The sequence below is a fragment of the Falco naumanni genome, chromosome 4, assembly GCF_017639655.2.
Source record: "Falco naumanni isolate bFalNau1 chromosome 4, bFalNau1.pat, whole genome shotgun sequence".
NCBI lineage: Eukaryota > Metazoa > Chordata > Aves > Falconiformes > Falconidae > Falco > Falco naumanni.
This window is the reverse complement of record NC_054057.1, coordinates 67115213-67132412: the sequence shown is the minus strand read 5'-3', so window position 1 is coordinate 67132412 and position 17200 is coordinate 67115213. Positions and strand designations below refer to the sequence as shown.

General features: G+C 45.3%; 1 protein-coding gene across 1 annotated transcript; it reads left to right on the top strand.

Annotated features, from left to right (window-relative positions):
* The first annotated feature begins 818 nt into the window (after positions 1 to 818).
* Positions 819 to 17045, top strand: GNA11 (G protein subunit alpha 11). Its single transcript, XM_040591386.1, has 7 exons — positions 819 to 1008; positions 5410 to 5594; positions 7237 to 7391; positions 8406 to 8534; positions 9951 to 10080; positions 10846 to 10999; positions 12707 to 17045. Exons 1-7 carry the CDS (start codon positions 873 to 875, stop codon positions 12895 to 12897), a joined length of 1080 nt encoding a protein of 359 aa, XP_040447320.1. The 5' UTR covers positions 819 to 872; the 3' UTR covers positions 12898 to 17045.
* The last annotated feature ends 155 nt before the right edge of the window (positions 17046 to 17200 follow it).

The window sequence follows — 17200 nt, the reverse complement described above, 5'->3', positions numbered from 1 at the left end:
GTTTTTTGTTTTTTTTTTTTTTTTTTTTTTTAGGGTTTTTTTTTTCCCCTTTTCTCTCTCCACTGCATCGAGGACTGCCGCAGCCGTGGGCGGCAGAGGGAGGCCGGGCTGGCTGGGTCTGCGGGCCTACAGCTGCGGCGGGCCCTCCCCCAGCAGGGCCAGGCCTGGCCGGTTCCGCCGAGGCGGCGTGGGGCACCCCCGGATGGCGGCTGGGCCACGGCGAGTGCCGCAACACCCAGGCCCGCCCGGCGCCGCCGCCCTACCGGCCCGGTGGCGAGCGGGGTAGCGAGCAGGCCCTGGCCCAGCAGACCTCCGGCCCAGCCCTGCGCCGGCCGCCCCCTCGGCCCTCCCCGCCATGGGCGCCCCAGTCCGCCACCGTCCCACAATGCCCAGCGGTTCCGCCCCGCTCTGGGAACGCGCGTCCGAGCGCCTCCCCCCCCACCGGTCAACCAAACTTGCGCTCCGGTTGGCCGCCGCGCCCCGCCCCGCCGGCCTGGGCCCGCCCCACCGCGCGCCGCGCTCTCTCATTGGCGCAGGCGCCTGTCAGTCAGCACTTGTTTTCGGCGGCAGCGGGTTGGGTTGCGCCGGCTCGTCGCTGGCTCGGCGGGGCTGTGTGAGGAGGGAGCGGCGGGCGGCGCAGCCGGGCGAGGGCAGCGCGCTGAGGGGGGGCGGCGGCGGCGCTAGGCCCGGCCGCAGGAGTCGGGGCCGAGGCCGGGGCCGGGCCGGGCCGGCGCCGCGGAGGGAGGGAGGGAGGGTGGGGTGGGGAGGGAAGGGGGGGGCCGGGCCGGGCCGCGCTCCCGGCCGTGCGGAGGCCGGTGGTCGGTGCCGGGGGGGTGGGGGGTGGGCGGGGGCGTCCCGGCCGTGGCGCGACCATGACTTTGGAGTCCATGATGGCCTGTTGCCTGAGCGACGAGGTGAAGGAGTCGAAGCGCATCAACGCCGAGATCGAGAAGCAGCTGCGGAGGGACAAGCGCGACGCCCGCCGCGAGCTGAAGCTGCTGCTGCTGGGTGAGGAGCGCCGGGGCCCGGCCCGGCCCGCGGGGCCGCCGCTCACGCCGCGGGGCCTGGCCCGCCCGCCCGGCCCGGGGCCGGCGGCCGCCGCGGGGCTTGACAGGTCCGGGTGGCCGCGCCCGGGCGTGGTGGGGAAGCGGCGGGAGCCACCAGCGATCCCCGCCTCCGAGCCTGGCGCTCGGGGGGGGCCTGCCGGGCCGGGCCGGCCGCCCCAGCGGCCGCCCTTTGTCTGGGTTTTACGGTGCGTTGGCTGTCAGAGCGGATTTTGACATAAGCAGGAACTGTGAAGCTGAAATTGCTGCCGCTTTATAAATGCGGGCACGCACACGCGCGTGAAAATCGTCTGGAGGAGACGCTTCCCCGGACGCGCTGGCCTTTGTCAGCCCGTGGGGATTCACGGGTGGAGTTGATGATTTTCAGTGTCGCCAGTGAACTTCTGGCCCTCGACTGAACGTCTGTGGAAAACCCGACCTCCGGCTCCTCAACGGCGGAGTTCCCCTTGCCCGGTCCTGGGAGGGCCGGCGGGGTCAGGAACTCTGCGTAGGGAATCCGAAGGGAGACGGAGCAGTAAGAACACACACGCCGTGTGTCTGAGGAGGAAATGGTTGTAGTTTTTCGCGTTACCCTCCGAGGTAGAGATCACCTGTGCAGCAATAAGGATGTAGGTGTTCAGATGGAAATGTAGTGGTGTTCTGTGGTTGTGCGGACAGATAATTATTCTGTGTTTAGATAAGGTTTATAGGAATGGGTAATCAGTTACAAGAGCAGCCAGCTAAGATTTTCAGGCATTTATATCCTTCTTCAGCAGGGAGTTTGGTGTTTGTGTCCAGATAGCCCTCAAATTTAAACTTAAGTTACAGTTTTTGTGGGTACTGTGATTTATTATTGCTTATGTTTGTATCCTGTTTTGTGTCTTAAATACTGTGTCATCTCAAGTGGGAATTTGAAGCAGATCTGATGGACCAAGCTTATCCCTTGGGGTCTCACGTTAGTTGGCAAGCCATTAAGGTACAGATGAAAAATTAGGATGATCCTTGTGAAAACGAATGTAAAACTTTACACAAGGGAAGTGAGGCCGTGTCTGCCCAGTCCTTTGGAGGCCTCCAGTACTGGCATTGTTGCATAGTGGTAATTTTTAAGTGAGGGCCAGGGCTTTCCTTCTCACTGTGGATCCTTGGTGGTTAACATGTTGCTGTTCTTCAGGTGAAAGGTAGAATCGAGGGCTTGATGTTTGCACTTTTTGAAGGCGAGGTGTCAGTTTCTGTAAGGCTTTCCTGTAGATTGGGGAACTTGTCTCTCATGCTTCCCTAAAGCAGTCCCACAGAAGCAGCTGTTTCAAAATAGGTTGGCACTGTAGGATAGATCTGGGTTAAGAAGATCCCTCTGGATCTGAACATTTCACTTCAGAAATAATTCAAATTGCTGAAGAATCTTTTCTGCTTTTCTACAAGATACAGTTAAGTAAAATTCAGCATTAGATTTTTTTTTTTGTAAAAAAATCTATATAGGGTGGTTAATATTGGATAAGCAGCATTCCTAGTTTTAGGATGTGTTTGCTGGATGCTGTTCACTGGATACAGCCAACCTTAAGTTGTGGCAGGTAATGTGTGTTCTCTCCTTGGCGTTAGCTGCTGCTTGCAGGGATTTTTTCTGTCTTGCCTCTGTTATGTGGAGTTCTTACACTCACAAGCATTAGTGAGAGGGCTTTCCCAAATCTTCAAAATTTTGAAAAGAGTGCATGTATGGAGGGAGTTTCTGCCTTGTAGAAGCTCTGCTAATTTTCTTGTCACTACCTCTAGTGACAGTTTGTTGAAGCCTGAAATGGAAAATTGGGGTGAAGAATAACAGTGCTAATCAATGATGAACCTGATAATAAGAAACTTGATTTCAGGGTATTGGATATTGCCCACTGGTATAAGGTAGTCATTAATCTTTTTACTGGGTGGGGAGGAGGGAGAATATTGTATACAAAAATTACTTGTGATTAAGCATGGGATACTGTTGACTGAGTAGTGTATTTACAAGTGCCTGTCAGGTACTTGGGGGTCATTAGTTACTTATTGTAAACTCTGATGCTGTCACAGGTTTACAGAGCAAATGGTGAATTCAGATAATCTCCTCCTCTCAATGTTGTCATATTAAAAAGAGGTTATTGTGCTCTTATAGATGCAGGACACCATACCCACCAGAGCTTATGATGTTCTGGAGTACTGCTGTTCTGTATTGTTGATGGCCTAGGTAAAAACAAGAGGTGTCTTTTTTTTTTTTTTTTTAAAAAAAAAAACCAAACCCAACCAACAAAACCAAACCAAAAAAACCCCAAACCAAAAAAGGGTGGTGATGGAGTGACAGGAGGAATCCGTGTTTGAGCTCTTAAGTTCTGAAATAAGTGAATAGCTGGTGCTGAGGTTTCTCTTATGTTTTCATTATTGGAATGCTTTGAAGCACCACTTTTTTTTTTTTTCCTTCTCAGTTTTGGTTACTGTGGTAAAAGACAAGGAAGTATTTCTCGCCACAGTGAGAGAAACCACAAAAGATTTCGGTTTCCAGTTTTCCCCCTCATTTATGGTTTAGCTTTCTGTTTGAGATGATTTGCTGCATATTAGTGGTGTTTATAATGTTAATTTCTAACTACACTGACACAATTTCTGTCAGTTCTTGGATATGGGGAGAGTGTGTTTATTTTAAACATGCTCCTTCTAGTTACATGCTTGCTGCTTTTATTTGAGCGTATTTATTTGTTTGCCTTTTAGCCTGGTGCTGTAAACATGAGTAACTGAGAATCTACATGTGAGTAGCAGTTGTGTATTGTGATGAAAGAGATCCTGTCTTAATATATCTATACCCTCCTGTGAGGAGTACCTGGTGGTTCCTATGGTGAAAGCCAGGGCTCTGCCAGCACGCTTATTTGTAACTGCAGATCAAAAGGATTTGTCACTTGGGTGATACATCTTAGTTTTTACTGTCGGTAGTCAAGTGAGCTGGGCCACTGTATTAAAAAGAGCTGTATTTTTTTTATTTTTACATATGTTCTGCTTGTTGATAGCAGATTTTAGAAGATTGAACAAAAGTACTCAACAGAAGCATCAATGGTATAGTATGGGCTTAGGCTGTTGCTTGTGGGGTGAAGTGGGGAGGTATGCTAATCACATGCAAGACTTGACCCATATGTTACCTTCACAAAAGGTACGGTGTACGTATAGAATGGATGGTGCTGGGTACTTCCCATAATACCAGTTGAACTATGAATTTAACGAGGCAGTGGAACAGCATGGATACTTCGATGATGTTTTTCTCTCATGCTTACTGCGTTAATAAGTTTGAAAGTTCCCATGTCTTCTTATATCATCTGTTGCCCTTCATATGTTTAAATGACGCTTTTCTGGGGCTGTCAGTGTAGGAGTGGGAGGACCTGCCCAACGGACTGTGCAGGAAGCAGGCACTGAGGGCTGGACCGCTTCACGTGCTGTGTGAGTGTGAGAGGCATGGGTGTGAGTGTGCCTTGCCCTCCCAGCTGCCCTGAGACCTGCCTTCTCTGGGGCAGAAAACCTGTGTGATAAGGAACTGCTGGCCTTGTTGAGGAGCCTGCAGGGATCAAGGCAGAGCACAGATCCTACTCTGTTCTCCCCATCAGTCGCTATTTTTAACTCTATAATATCCAGAGGCTGCAAGTGATGTTAAGGTATCTTGCCACAAGGATGATTATCGTTTCAGTCCTTAAGAGCAATACATTATGTTGACACGGTCGTTTGGGGTACGAGGCAGATGTCCTGACTGGATTGTTCATGTCAGATGGATAAGCAGGTATTTCTTGAGCTCCGTTCTCCTTTAAAGTTGATTATTCTGCTGTGCTCCGTTCTTTTTTATGAAAAGACACCTAGTCTGTAAGGTAAAGAGCATTTTGTGCCAAAGCACACCGAAAGAAAATTCACTTCTTACTGTGCGAATGGGTTTCGCTGGCCCACTCACTGTCATCTCGGTTTGCAGTACCAACCTGAGAGCGTGTCCGGGCCCTTCCGACCGGTGCTGCGATTGTAGCATCTTGCGGAGTATCTGGGAATAGGTCAGGTGTGACGGACAAGGGCCTTTTGACGCAGAACATGTGGGAGTGGCTGTAATGTGAGATTTGGAATAAGTACCAGAGCTGCTTTTGAAGGCTGCTGTAAAGGACAAGATGTCTTCCATCTATGCTGTTAAGTTCGTAGTGGGGATGAGGAGGACCATCCAGACTGTCTTAATATTCTGGGAAGCGGCTAAAAAAGTGGTTGGAAGTGGCGTGTACATGAGCATAGTGATAGAAACCTTGAGTTGTGATGTGACTGGTGTTAGCTTGCTTTCTTCTGTAGCAAGCCTTGCTTGTGATGGCTCCTAACTCTCTCTCTCTCTCACATTCTGTAGGCACTGGGGAGAGTGGAAAAAGCACGTTCATTAAGCAAATGCGTATAATTCATGGCTCAGGCTACTCTGAAGAGGACAAAAAAGGCTTCACCAAGCTGGTGTACCAAAACATCTTCACTGCCATGCAGTCTATGATCAGGGCCATGGAAACCCTGAAGATTCTGTACAAATATGAACAGAACAAGGTAAGTTTCTCACGGTTTTTGCATGTGTCTTTAGGCAATGGGGATTGTAGGGTTTGACTCCTAAGTTCCTGTTTGTGTCCTTCTGCATTGCAATCTCAACCTCCCTGAACTCTTTCCCATAAATGTGTCGTGCTTAAGGACCTCTTTTTATGACATTTTGATGATATCTGACTCCATTTACTTGATTGTGTTAAGGGATAGAACAACTTTCTCGGGACAGTTTGTGCCCTGGTCTGTGTAGCGGGTGGTGGGAGCAAGGAATTGGGATATGGTGTAGGAGAGATGTTCTTTTCAAGGATTCATTATAATTAAATGTGTTGGGCTTTTCGTTGGTATTCACGTTGGAACTTGAAGCTGACAAAAATACATGCAGGACTCAAAAGACACCTCTACTGGTAGTCATCTCTGTTACTGCAGTCAGCCGGTTTTTCTGATAGGTACTGACTGAAGATACAAACCTTTCTTGAAGGGTTTTGGTCTCAGCCACAGAAATGTGATTTGAGCTGAAGTCTCACTTGCTGATTTTGGGTCCAGGAATATTTTTTTCAGCCAGAGCTGGTCTAAATTACTTTAGCTTTTTTGGGGGAGGATGGGGAGGGGGAGGGTGTGCCAGGAGATTTTGTTTTTATATATATATATATATATTTTTTTTTTTTTAGTGTGTTTTGCTTCTTTAGAGCTTAGTACCATACTATTTTTAAACAAAATTGTATTGCTCTGTCATGCAGTGACTTGGAGCTGATTTTGAATAACTGTTCATAGGGACTGGATGATGCACCAGGAGTTCTTGAGTCTGAACACCTTTTTTACCTTCAGAGAGGTTCTGCAGTCTCCATGATGAGAATAGGCAGGGTGTGAGGAAACTTGCCTTGCCTGTGCTTTACCTGGGCATTGGTGGTGGTGTTTTGATGGGTAGAATCTGCCAACTTGTACTTAAGAGAATATGTGCAGAACTTGGCTTTGGTTTTTATTTTTCCTGGTACAGGTGGTATGGGCAAAAGCCCCTTCCTGCAGCAAGTGTACCAAAGGTTTCAGAAAGCAGTTTTGTGTGGATAATAACCTCACAGATGCCACAGGCTGTTGTAATGACTGTAGTCCTTCCTTTGCTTGTCAATTGTAGGGTGGTCACTTTTATTTTCTCTCTCAAAAGGGATCCTGATTGACGTACACTGAAACAATGTATCTATTATTATTCAAAATGTAGTTTAATTTAAAATTTGTGGGGGTAAGAAACCTGGGGTAGCAACTTGGTATCCAGCTGCAGTTTAACCTTCTCAGAACTTGGGCAGGCTGTGGTTCTTCACAGTGGATGCTCTGCCTTGCAAACCACTGTGTTTCAGGACACCTGGTGATCTCATGATGGGTGAAATCTGCAGCTGTTTGACAGCTCATTCTGTGAAGGAGCACATGATGCTTTGGTGGGAGAATTTTGGTGATGTCTGCTATGACTTAGATGTGTAGTCTACCCATTGTCCCTCTGGTCTTAGCAACCTGATCCACAGCCAGCATATGGATCCTTGAAGTCATAATGTAAAGATTTAGTTCACCTGAGAATTTTTTGCCTGCTGGTGATTGTGCCCCCTGCTTCTGACCCCTCCCATCTTTTTTTTTTTTCCCTCTTCCCCCACCCCCCAATCTCCAGGCCAATGCAGTGCTGATCCGGGAAGTGGATGTAGAAAAGGTCATGACATTTGAGCAGCCATATGTAAGTGCAATTAAAACATTGTGGAACGACCCTGGAATACAAGAGTGTTATGACAGGAGAAGAGAATATCAGCTTTCTGACTCAGCTAAATAGTAAGTATATAGTCACTGGCAGGCACCGGTACATGATAGCAATGGTCTAACAAATAATACCTGTCCAATTTTTTTATTGAAGTCTGGAGTTTGTTTCAAAGAGCAGGAACACTGCTGTAGATTTCACTGTGTAGTTTGTTTAAAGTACCTTTTATCTGTTTCATTGAGGCAGATGAGTCTTGCTAGTGTTTTGGACAAGCTGTACAGTCTGCTGGCTACATGTGTTGGGATAAAAATTATAGGCATATGAGAAAGGCACTTTGCCTCATCAGCCAGAAGTATCCTTTGGAAAAGTTAAGATGAAAGAGCTGTGGGAGCAGGCAACTGGTAACTTGTTTGAATCTGGCTCCAGAAAGGGAAGGAGCTTTGCTGGAGATGGGGGAAAGCTGTGTTTGTTTGGGGATAGATTTAGATCTGGAAATTCCTTACCATTTGCTACTTTTTATGAGGGTATGAGGTGTTCTGGTGGGACGATAAAGACATTTGTTCACCCATCCGCTTCTGGATATACCTGAGGCTAGAATCTCTGCCTTACGCCATCTATGTTGATCCTGGCTCTTAGGCAGCAGCAGTGTTGCCCGTTGTCTTCAGGTTTGTCCTTTGGCCTACAGGTGTACATGGATGAGTAACTTAATGGTTTTGTTATTAATAAAATCTAAGACTGGGAACATAGGTTCATCTATAAATAGAATCATGTCTCATCTGATGTTTTCTGAAATATAAGCATCCACTGTACTTGAACTTTCTTTGTAGTAAAGATTGTCTTCCACACTCTTACACAGACTAGATAAAGTTGTCCTTAATGTATCTGTTTATCTTCAAAAGGGGAGGGCTGGTGAATTACTGTTCCCGAAAGGTGTATTCTGTTATTTTTCCATGTCATATTTTAAACAGTTCTGGTGACTTCTGACTTTCTTCTTATGCTAGGGAAAGACTAAATGTAGCAGTGTTTAAATCCGTGTATTTATGTGCTGCAGCCTAAGGTATTTTTTTTTTCCATTGTGCTTCTTGTAGCTATCTTAGCGATGTGGATCGTATCGCTACCCCAGGATATCTACCAACTCAGCAAGATGTGCTACGGGTTAGAGTTCCTACAACCGGTATCATAGAGTACCCCTTTGACCTAGAGAATATTATCTTCAGGTACGCAAGGCGTATTCATGTTACAGCTGAACTGAGAGAGTGATGTGGTTTCAGGAAGGATGTGTTCTGCATTGCGTTAGAATGTCCAGGTGCTTCCTTGAGAGGCTTGAGTGGGGCTGTATGTGCTGTGACGTTATGAAGTATCTGCTGACAGGCGCTCCTGTCACGTGGATGGTGTAACATGTTACTCTGATTAAGGGAGAACTCTAAGCTGAAGCACTGATTGTCAGAAAACAACGTACTTTTGAATCAGTGACACTTAAAGCCCAAAAAACCATCTTGCAGGAAGTGGTGACTAGTGTCCTTCCCAGGAAGGATCGTGCTGCTGGCATCTGAGGCTGAAGTGGTGGCTTGTGAGGCAACTGAGTGACCTGTTGGTAGCTTAAGCCACCAAAGGGGAGAGGAGGAAGCTTGGTCTGGGCAGTGCTTGACATGAATGTATTTCCATTTAAGAATTTAACAAAGCTCAAGCTGCTTTGACCATTTATTTCTCCTTCAGGAGACCCACTTTTTGTGCAGGAACATTTCCTTGCGTGTGGTACCTATAATCTCCCTTCAAAGATGGTTTGCTGTGCCTGCCTTGTGCTCTCAGGATGACACCAAAAGTGGCTGCCTATGCTGCTGCAGCAGCAGATGGTATTTGGAGGCTTAAGCCAGCAATGGAGTGTGGCATAAAGGGCACAATGACATGCCTGTCTACTGCAAAGCAATTTTCTCCCTACCTCTCTGGTACTTACGTGCTCCCTCCCCTTCTTTACCACTGTTGGCATTACAAGAGAGGGATAAAGAAGCCTGCATCATCTCTCTTAAACTGTTTAGTAACAGAAAGTTACTCTTTCTGGTTTGCTGACCTGTGAAATAGGTGTGGGGTTTTTTAAAAGATGGACCCACTTGTGTTGTGCTTTAGGCGAGTGACAAAATGATTTTAGCGTTGCTGCACAGGTGGGACTTGAAACTGAGGAGCTGAAGTGTGTAACTGTTAAACAGCACATTCTAAGAGAAGTTTAATAACTAAAGAAAGCCCTCTGTGTGAGGGAAGTTTTGAGGCAAGCAGGTGCTTTAATAAAAAATAAAATCAGCTTGCTCATTTGACAGAGTAGAGTTTTGAAGGACTTGTCTTTTCAGACTCAGAACTGTTACTTAGCAAACCGGAGCAGAATGCAACTAAAAATAGTAATGCTGATATTTGGGATTTGGATTTGGATCACTTGCCTGTGGCCATCCTTCCCAGTATTCTGGAGCAGGATATTGCATAAACCTGATGGTTTTGTTAGCAAGCACGTTTTGTTACATCCCTGTGCCAGGTTCACTTGGATGGTAAATTGCCGCGTTCGTTCTTGTCGTGTGCTGATCCTTTGCATTCAGACAGAGAGCTGCAGCTACTTCTGTGATCCTGTATGTATTTCTCTTCCTTAGAATGGTGGATGTTGGAGGTCAAAGATCAGAACGAAGGAAGTGGATCCATTGCTTTGAAAATGTGACTTCCATCATGTTTTTAGTAGCACTTAGTGAATATGACCAAGTTCTGGTGGAGTCTGATAATGAGGTAAGCCAAAGAATGGGAACTCTGCAGGAGGGTGGAAGGAAAGGAGGAATGTCTTTCTAGCTTCTTGGAGGTTGGTACCAAAGTACTCGGTGCCAAGTTGGATTAGCAAGTATTGTTGGTTTTGGCCTTCGGTTCTTCCTATTGCAAAGGGAACATGAGCCTTAATGGGTCATGATGTCCCTGAGAATGGAAAATGCAGAGTGCATCCAAATTATCTGTACTTCTCAAGTAATACCGAAATACTCTGAAATTGCTTAGTTCTGCGTGCCTTGTGAGGTACTGTGCAATGTGAAGGCATGCTCTTCAAAATCGCCCATTCCTCTTTTCCGCACTGAATTAACTTTGTACTGTGACTGCTGTCTTGTTAGATAGCGACTGATCTATTTGAAGGTGCAATACTGAATTTTTGCACTCGCTAATAGGTTAAAAAAATGCCATTTGGTAACAGTAGTTTTTCCTTTTCTACTAGACAAAACATAAAGTATCGTGGCTAGTCTTCTCACTGTGACTGTCAAAGCATAAAATGACTTTAAAGCCTTTTGATATGAATAGCTTCCAATTAAATGAATCTTTTGAGTCCATCAGATTTTGCATTTCCTTTCCATTTACCAGCACAGCTTGAGCCAGAACTTACCTGGGGCCCAAAATATTCTGTGTACGGTATCTGAGACGCTGTATCGATACAGATCCGAGGATGTGTGCGGGTAGCTGAAAGGCATCTTAGTGCTCATTTGTGAAAACAAGGCTTTCTTTTTCTTATTTCAGAACCGGATGGAAGAGAGTAAAGCTCTCTTTCGAACCATTATCACTTATCCATGGTTCCAAAACTCTTCTGTTATCCTCTTTCTCAACAAGAAAGATCTGTTGGAAGACAAGATCCTATATTCCCACCTTGTTGACTATTTCCCAGAGTTTGATGGTGAGTGGTTTTTAAGGAGGAACGCTTGTGTATATAGAAGGAGGGCTAGAGGTGGTTTGGTTTGAATTTTTTTTTGCTTTTTGAAGAAGACTATGATCTAGAGATGGGGAGAACATCTTAATTTGAGAAGGAATACCTACAACAATGAGAAAATGCCACAAAAAATGTGTTAATCATATGTAGGTAACTGGAATCTGATCAGGTGATCAAATAATGAACCTCTCCTAGATGAGGAATTACACACGCACGCACACACCCCCACCCCTTAAATATGCACTTCGAAGTATTAAATAACAGATGTCTTAATTTCCCTACCTGTATGCTTGTGCATAAAACCCGTTTCATACACGTGTGACAATTTGCTGATATACTGGGCATTTTAACCCTCCAGTGAAGAGGTGACTTGAGTCCTTGTTTTGAGAAACCAACTGGTCAAATACCCAAGCTGTTCAAATGATGGCATTGGAAGATTTCAGGTAGCGTGAAATTCTTGTTAGCGTGCCATTTGCAGCTGTGGAAAAAGAATACGTGTGTGAAACAGAGGAATCCCCGTCTGAAACAAAATTCCTTAGCCAAAATAGCATTTCAGGCTCTTCAGTTGAGTGCATTTAAAATTGGCTGGTAACACATCTCTACACTGCTGAAAATAAATAAAAGTAGTGGCGAATGAGATCAGGCAACACACTTCTTGCCATACTGTCATGTATTAACTGTCATTATGTGCTTTAAAAATACAAGGTAAGGGAAGAATTGCCATTTTGCAAAAAGCTTTCGTCTTTTTAAACGACTAATGAAATTGCTCCTTACTAGTTGTCCTCCTGCTTCTGGCGTTCCATGCCCCCTGCTGTCTGAAAGCACAGACACTCTGGAATTGTCAGTGCTGGAAAACAACCCGTTTTTACAGCAGGCTGGGAATGGCTGGTGAGCTTATCTGTTAAGTAGTGCCTACTTCTAACATAACTAACAGCTGGAGAGGAGATGGCAACATCAGGAAACGTCATATACTTTCAGTTTGTTGGGATCAGTATTTACTGTAGCTCTTCCAGGGATGCTGCACTGCTTGGGAGTGGGAGGGAGCCCATCAGACCACCTCTCAAGAGATGGTCCTTGCCGTGGAGAGCGTGGCAATGCCGATACTGTGAAAGAAAATCAGTGGGTAACTTTTTTCTGAGGAGTTGTCAGCAATATGAAGTAAATACTGGCAAAAATTCCAGTTTTTAGCTCCTGTGAGTTGACCAGCCAGTTAGGGCAGGCTGCAGTTTGGGCTGAAGATGCCCCTTGTTTGCAGAGCGTATGCTTGTATCCTTCAAGACGTAACATCTATCTATATATTAGGAAGAAATGTATATCCCCTCTCCAGAGGAGAGCGTTGCATTATGTATATCCAGCATCTGTCACTGTTACCGGGTGAACACAGCGCGTACAGGGTTATTCCAAATGCTGTATTTCAGAGCATGGTCTGAAACAACGCCTTGGTGTCTGCCAAAACCCTCAGCCTTGGAAAACTGCTTTTTGTAGGTTATGGTGAGATAACTGAAAAGCATAAGACAGTTCAGCTCCTGGGACTTCTGTGCAATAAATGATCTTAATTTCTTCTTTATAGCTCTGTAACCCGTAAGAAAAAGTATGCTAGCAATTATTCTGATGGCTCAAACCAGGGGATGCACTTAGAATAAATACATTAACTGGTTTCTTTGTTTGCTGCAGGCCCACAGAGGGATGCACAGGCAGCCCGTGAGTTCATTCTCAAGATGTTTGTGGATTTAAATCCTGACAGCGATAAAATCATCTATTCTCACTTCACATGTGCCACAGACACAGAAAACATCCGTTTCGTCTTTGCAGCTGTCAAGGACACCATCCTACAGCTCAACCTGAAGGAGTATAACCTGGTTTGACCTGCTCTGCTCTTGGCCCCTTGAGAGGCTTCATTGTGAAGAAAAGACAAAAAAAGAAATTTTAAATATGACAGGAAAAAAAGTTTTAATTTTTGATGATGTAATGATTGCAAATTGTCTGATCTGTGGAGTGGCAAGTGCTCAGTGTTATCCTGGAGTCTCATGTCTCTGTCCACAGAGTAGTTGATTTCATATTTTTAACAAATTGCTTTTATTTCACAGTTAACGGGGATATGCCTCATTTCTTCAGCACCTTGCTTACTTCTTAATTTTTGCCAAACAGCTAAGGCAGTCTCATCTTGAGCTTTCCTTTGTTGCTTAGCCACTTTTTTTTTTCCCCCTTTTTGTTCCCATGGTATATATATAGAAAAAAAATAACTTTCCAGCTGAGATAGTGAATTCACTGGACTGTGGGAGTGCAGAATGCTACTGGTCCCTTTGCCTTGTGCTATAGGGTGCCTCTGGTGTAATTTGCTAATTCTGCTTGTCTTCCCCGCCCCACCCCCCAGCACCCACTTCTTTCCCTTCCCTTCCCCAGGACACGCTCCATGGTTCACTGTGATGAAATGTTGGGGAGGAGCGATTGCTCTCCAACTCGTGCAAAAAAAAGAAAAAGGCATAACAAAAAAAGAAGCCATCACTTTTCCATTCTTTATATGTTCTAGTTCTGAGTTATTTTTTCTTATCAATTATAAAAGGTATGGAGACTGTGATTATTTTTTTTTTTAAATTATTGATGTTCTATACATAGTTTGCTACGTGTTGCTGTATTTTGTTCATGGACTACAAATGATGGAAGCTCTTGGAGCATTAGCTGCTGAGCCTGGGGAAGTGCCTGACTGTAATTGTTCTTTTTTATTTTATTTTGTTTTTATTTTTTTCACACACATACACACATCCCCGCCCACACCACAAGCGCATGTGTGCGTGCGCACAAGGCTTAATTTGCAGAATGAAACTTAACATTTTGTTGAGTAGAGGATATGACATCAAGTGAGCAACTTCTCTATGCAGCAGATATCAAAAGCACACTGAGTAATTGTGGCATTTAAACATCAGACTTTGGCTGGATTGAAAAACCTTAGTCTTGTGCCACCCTCTAGTTCTTTTCTTGCTGCTAGTAGCAAACAAGCCTTGTTTATTTCTTTTTGTGCCAGTGTGTTGAATGACTTCGTAAGAATTCCTCGGTCTTGTCCGGTTTGCAGGTTTTAGAAAGGACCAGAGTTGGTGGGTGACAGACTTTGAGACATAGGTAGGATTCTTACTTGAAAAGATTGAGGATAGCTCTTGGAGGGAGCAGCGGTTCTCTCTCCCTCTCCTGTTCATGCATTCCCCTGAGGCACATGCTGCTGTGTTTCTCTTTAGAGGAGTGTGGATCCTCTTTGGAAGACTTGCACACATACTTGCTCCAGGGTGCACGTGATAATCGAGTTACAGTAGTCATGGCTGGAGCACGCGGCTGCTGTGGAATCCAGAAAGCCCTGCTGTGGTCGCACTTTTGTCTAGCGGGAGAGTAGAGGCAGAGGCAGCGGGGTTTGCTGGTGCAGGTGGAAGGTAGAGTGGAAGTAGTTCTGGATTCTAGGTGCCAAATGAAACTCCACGAAGCAGAAGGATGTGAAGCCTTTGCACGTTAAGAGAGCTTTTTCCAGGAGCTGAGGCAAGTGAACAAATGTGCCGAAGACCTGTTGCTGGCCTGGAAGATAACTGCCGTGGCGAGGCAAGGAGTGAGTAGGAAACAGGGAAATCTGACCCACCTCTAGACGTGTGTCGTTTGGCCATCACTAATGCTTCTGTTCCAATTCCAACAAGCAGCATTGGGTCCAAATTCTCTGGATCGACCAGATTGCCCCCTTGAAGGCTAGCAGGCTGCCAGTAGATAAAAGATGAAACGAGCTGCACTGTTGAAGGGGGCTGTTGATATTTTGTCTCTTTTGTAGACAGAGCACTACATCAGTGTTTTGCACAACATGTAAGAGTAAATCTTAACTGTCTGAGATGCTTTGATCTAGAACACTAAAATATGGAGGGACATAATTTTGAGGAATTCTGTTTATAGGTCCCTCTTGTTTTCCAGAAGAGCTGAGGGAAGCCTCTGTATGTCTCAGAGCACTACAGAAGAAAGCAAGCTCTGCTGAGAGCGATTAGAGAGCTCAAGCTGGAACAGTAGCCATGGGACCAACAGTTGAAGAGCCAGTTACGGCTGAGTGGCGATGCTGAGGGAAACAGCATCTCTTTAGATTAGCCATGCTCTGGACTGCATTTAACACTTGGGAGGAATGAGAGGGATTCCCATGTGTCAGACAGCTTTGCATCAGTTTTACTGCTTTTTTTTTTTTTTTTGTCTTTATGCCAAAATGATCCATTTTGTAGAAACTGTCCTATAAAGAGGAATTTATAATCATCTTCGTGTATTCTAAGGGCTGTTCATCTGAAGCAGATGGCAGCACCAGCCTCTTCCGCTTCTGTGATCCTCTTGTAAATGGTTCACACTACAACTATTGCCAGCAATGAACCTGGCGCTGAGATATACAGGTTCTTGGAAATAACTTCCCAGAAGGTTGTTTTTTTTTTTTTTTTTATTTCCAAGGTGAATGATGGTGGTACTTCCACTTGAATCAGAAACTTTTTTTTGTTTTGTTTTGTTTTGTATCCTCCCCTTCTTTAAGAGCTGCTGCCCTGGCACAGGAGGAGGGATCTTGGCTTCTTTCTCTTGCAGATTGGACCCGCGTTGTCGTGCGGGACTGTGGGCACGAGGGTTTAGGCATGTGCTCTACCTTCCTGAGCAACTTTGGTGTAGCTGTTGGGCTAAGAACTGACTTGGTGTGACGGTCGTGGTGAAGGGGAGAACGTTACACGATGGCTGTCTCGTGAGTTCCTGAAACCTCATTCTGAGTTAGGGAAGGGATGGGTCAGACTTGTACACGTAACCTGGAATTGTCCGTGGACTATATTATGTGTGAGAAGATAACCAGTGTTAGCACGTGCTTTTCTTAGCAAGCAGTAGCTTGTGTGCCTCCAGCTTGGCCAGCGAAGCATTCCTGCAGAACTGGTTCATGTCTCTTGTTGGCTGGCCCTTTGGCAAATACCTGCCCTAGCAAAAGTGCCAAACCTTAAACCAAATTTGCCTATATAATCTTTTCTGAAAGTGAGGCCGGACAGAATTTTCTGCAGGTTGAGACAACAGATTGACCTTCAGAAAAGAGGTGGAATTGGGTTCTTGGAGAGAATCTAGAATCTCAAAGTCTGAGGAAGTGGTCTCTTGGCTAACCTCTGCTCCTTGTGCACTTTTTATCTTTGTTCTGCTGAAGAAACCAACATCCTTTGAACCAGTTTGAAACTTGAAAGTCAGTGAGGAGAGGACCATTCCATTTCTTTGCACCATTCTGTGTGGATTGGCTGCCTGGTGAGCAACAGCCCCTTCCTGCTTCAGCGTGTCAGATAGCTCCTGCCCCTTCTGCCTGTCTCCCCTTCTCCTGGAGTTGGATTCTTTGGTCTCTTGTTGTTGCTTCCTAGCAATGTTGGCCTTGCGTTCAACTATGGGTTTTCTTCATGTGTTTTATTGGTTTAAAAAAAAAAAAAAAAGTAAAAAAAAAAAAAAAAAGTACTTCCGGAGTGTGCTGACCATTGTATTGTACTGTACAGAGCCCAGGTTGTTAGAGTCCAGCAGAGATAAAGTGTGTTATGCAGCACCCAGTTTTTTAAGAGTATGGTTTGTGCCAATGCCCCTTCTTTAGTAGTGCCAGAGACTCTTTACAAGTGCCAATGTGGTGGAAATTATTTGGTTATACTTGTATATTATAGGATCCTGATTTAAGACAATTTAAACATCCTATTTAAAAAGATACTATATAAAATGCTGTTTTTAAACCTTGTCATTTGCAATGCATGTATTGTTGTGCGTGTTGGGGTGGGGGGAGGGAAGAGGGTAGGGTAAAGGAGTTTCTGAATAAGATGCCCAGTGTCAGGATCTATTCAGGCTCCAAACTGTCTCATTCCAGTCCAGGGGTGTGATTGTTTCTTGGAATGATCCCGCTCTGACTGCTGGGCAACAACCCTTATTACAGAAATATCTGATGGAAATTGATTTTCATATCTTTCTCCTAAAATAAATTCTCTGTTTGAAATTGGAATAAATTTTGTTCCTAAAAGCCGTGGTGATCATGCATGTGTTTCTTCACTCCTGTCCCTCCTCTCCCCATCCTGGCTGGCTTAACAGTACCTCGTGGGACCTGCGTATGGTGGAAGCACGCTCTGCCCTCCCAGCTGTTGTCCCTGTTCGGAAAATTCAGATTCTGAGGCACAG

Bases quoted from the DNA above. Each gene is read 5' to 3' on its own strand.
- GNA11 (XM_040591386.1), top strand. From the start codon at position 873: ATGACTTTGGAGTCCATGATGGCCTGTTGCCTGAGCGACGAGGTGAAG. The intron at 5,595-7,236 runs GTAAGTTTCTCA...CCCAATCTCCAG, and splicing joins ACAAATATGAACAGAACAAG to GCCAATGCAGTGCTGATCCG. The intron at 10,081-10,845 runs GTAAGCCAAAGA...TTCTTATTTCAG, and splicing joins TGGTGGAGTCTGATAATGAG to AACCGGATGGAAGAGAGTAA.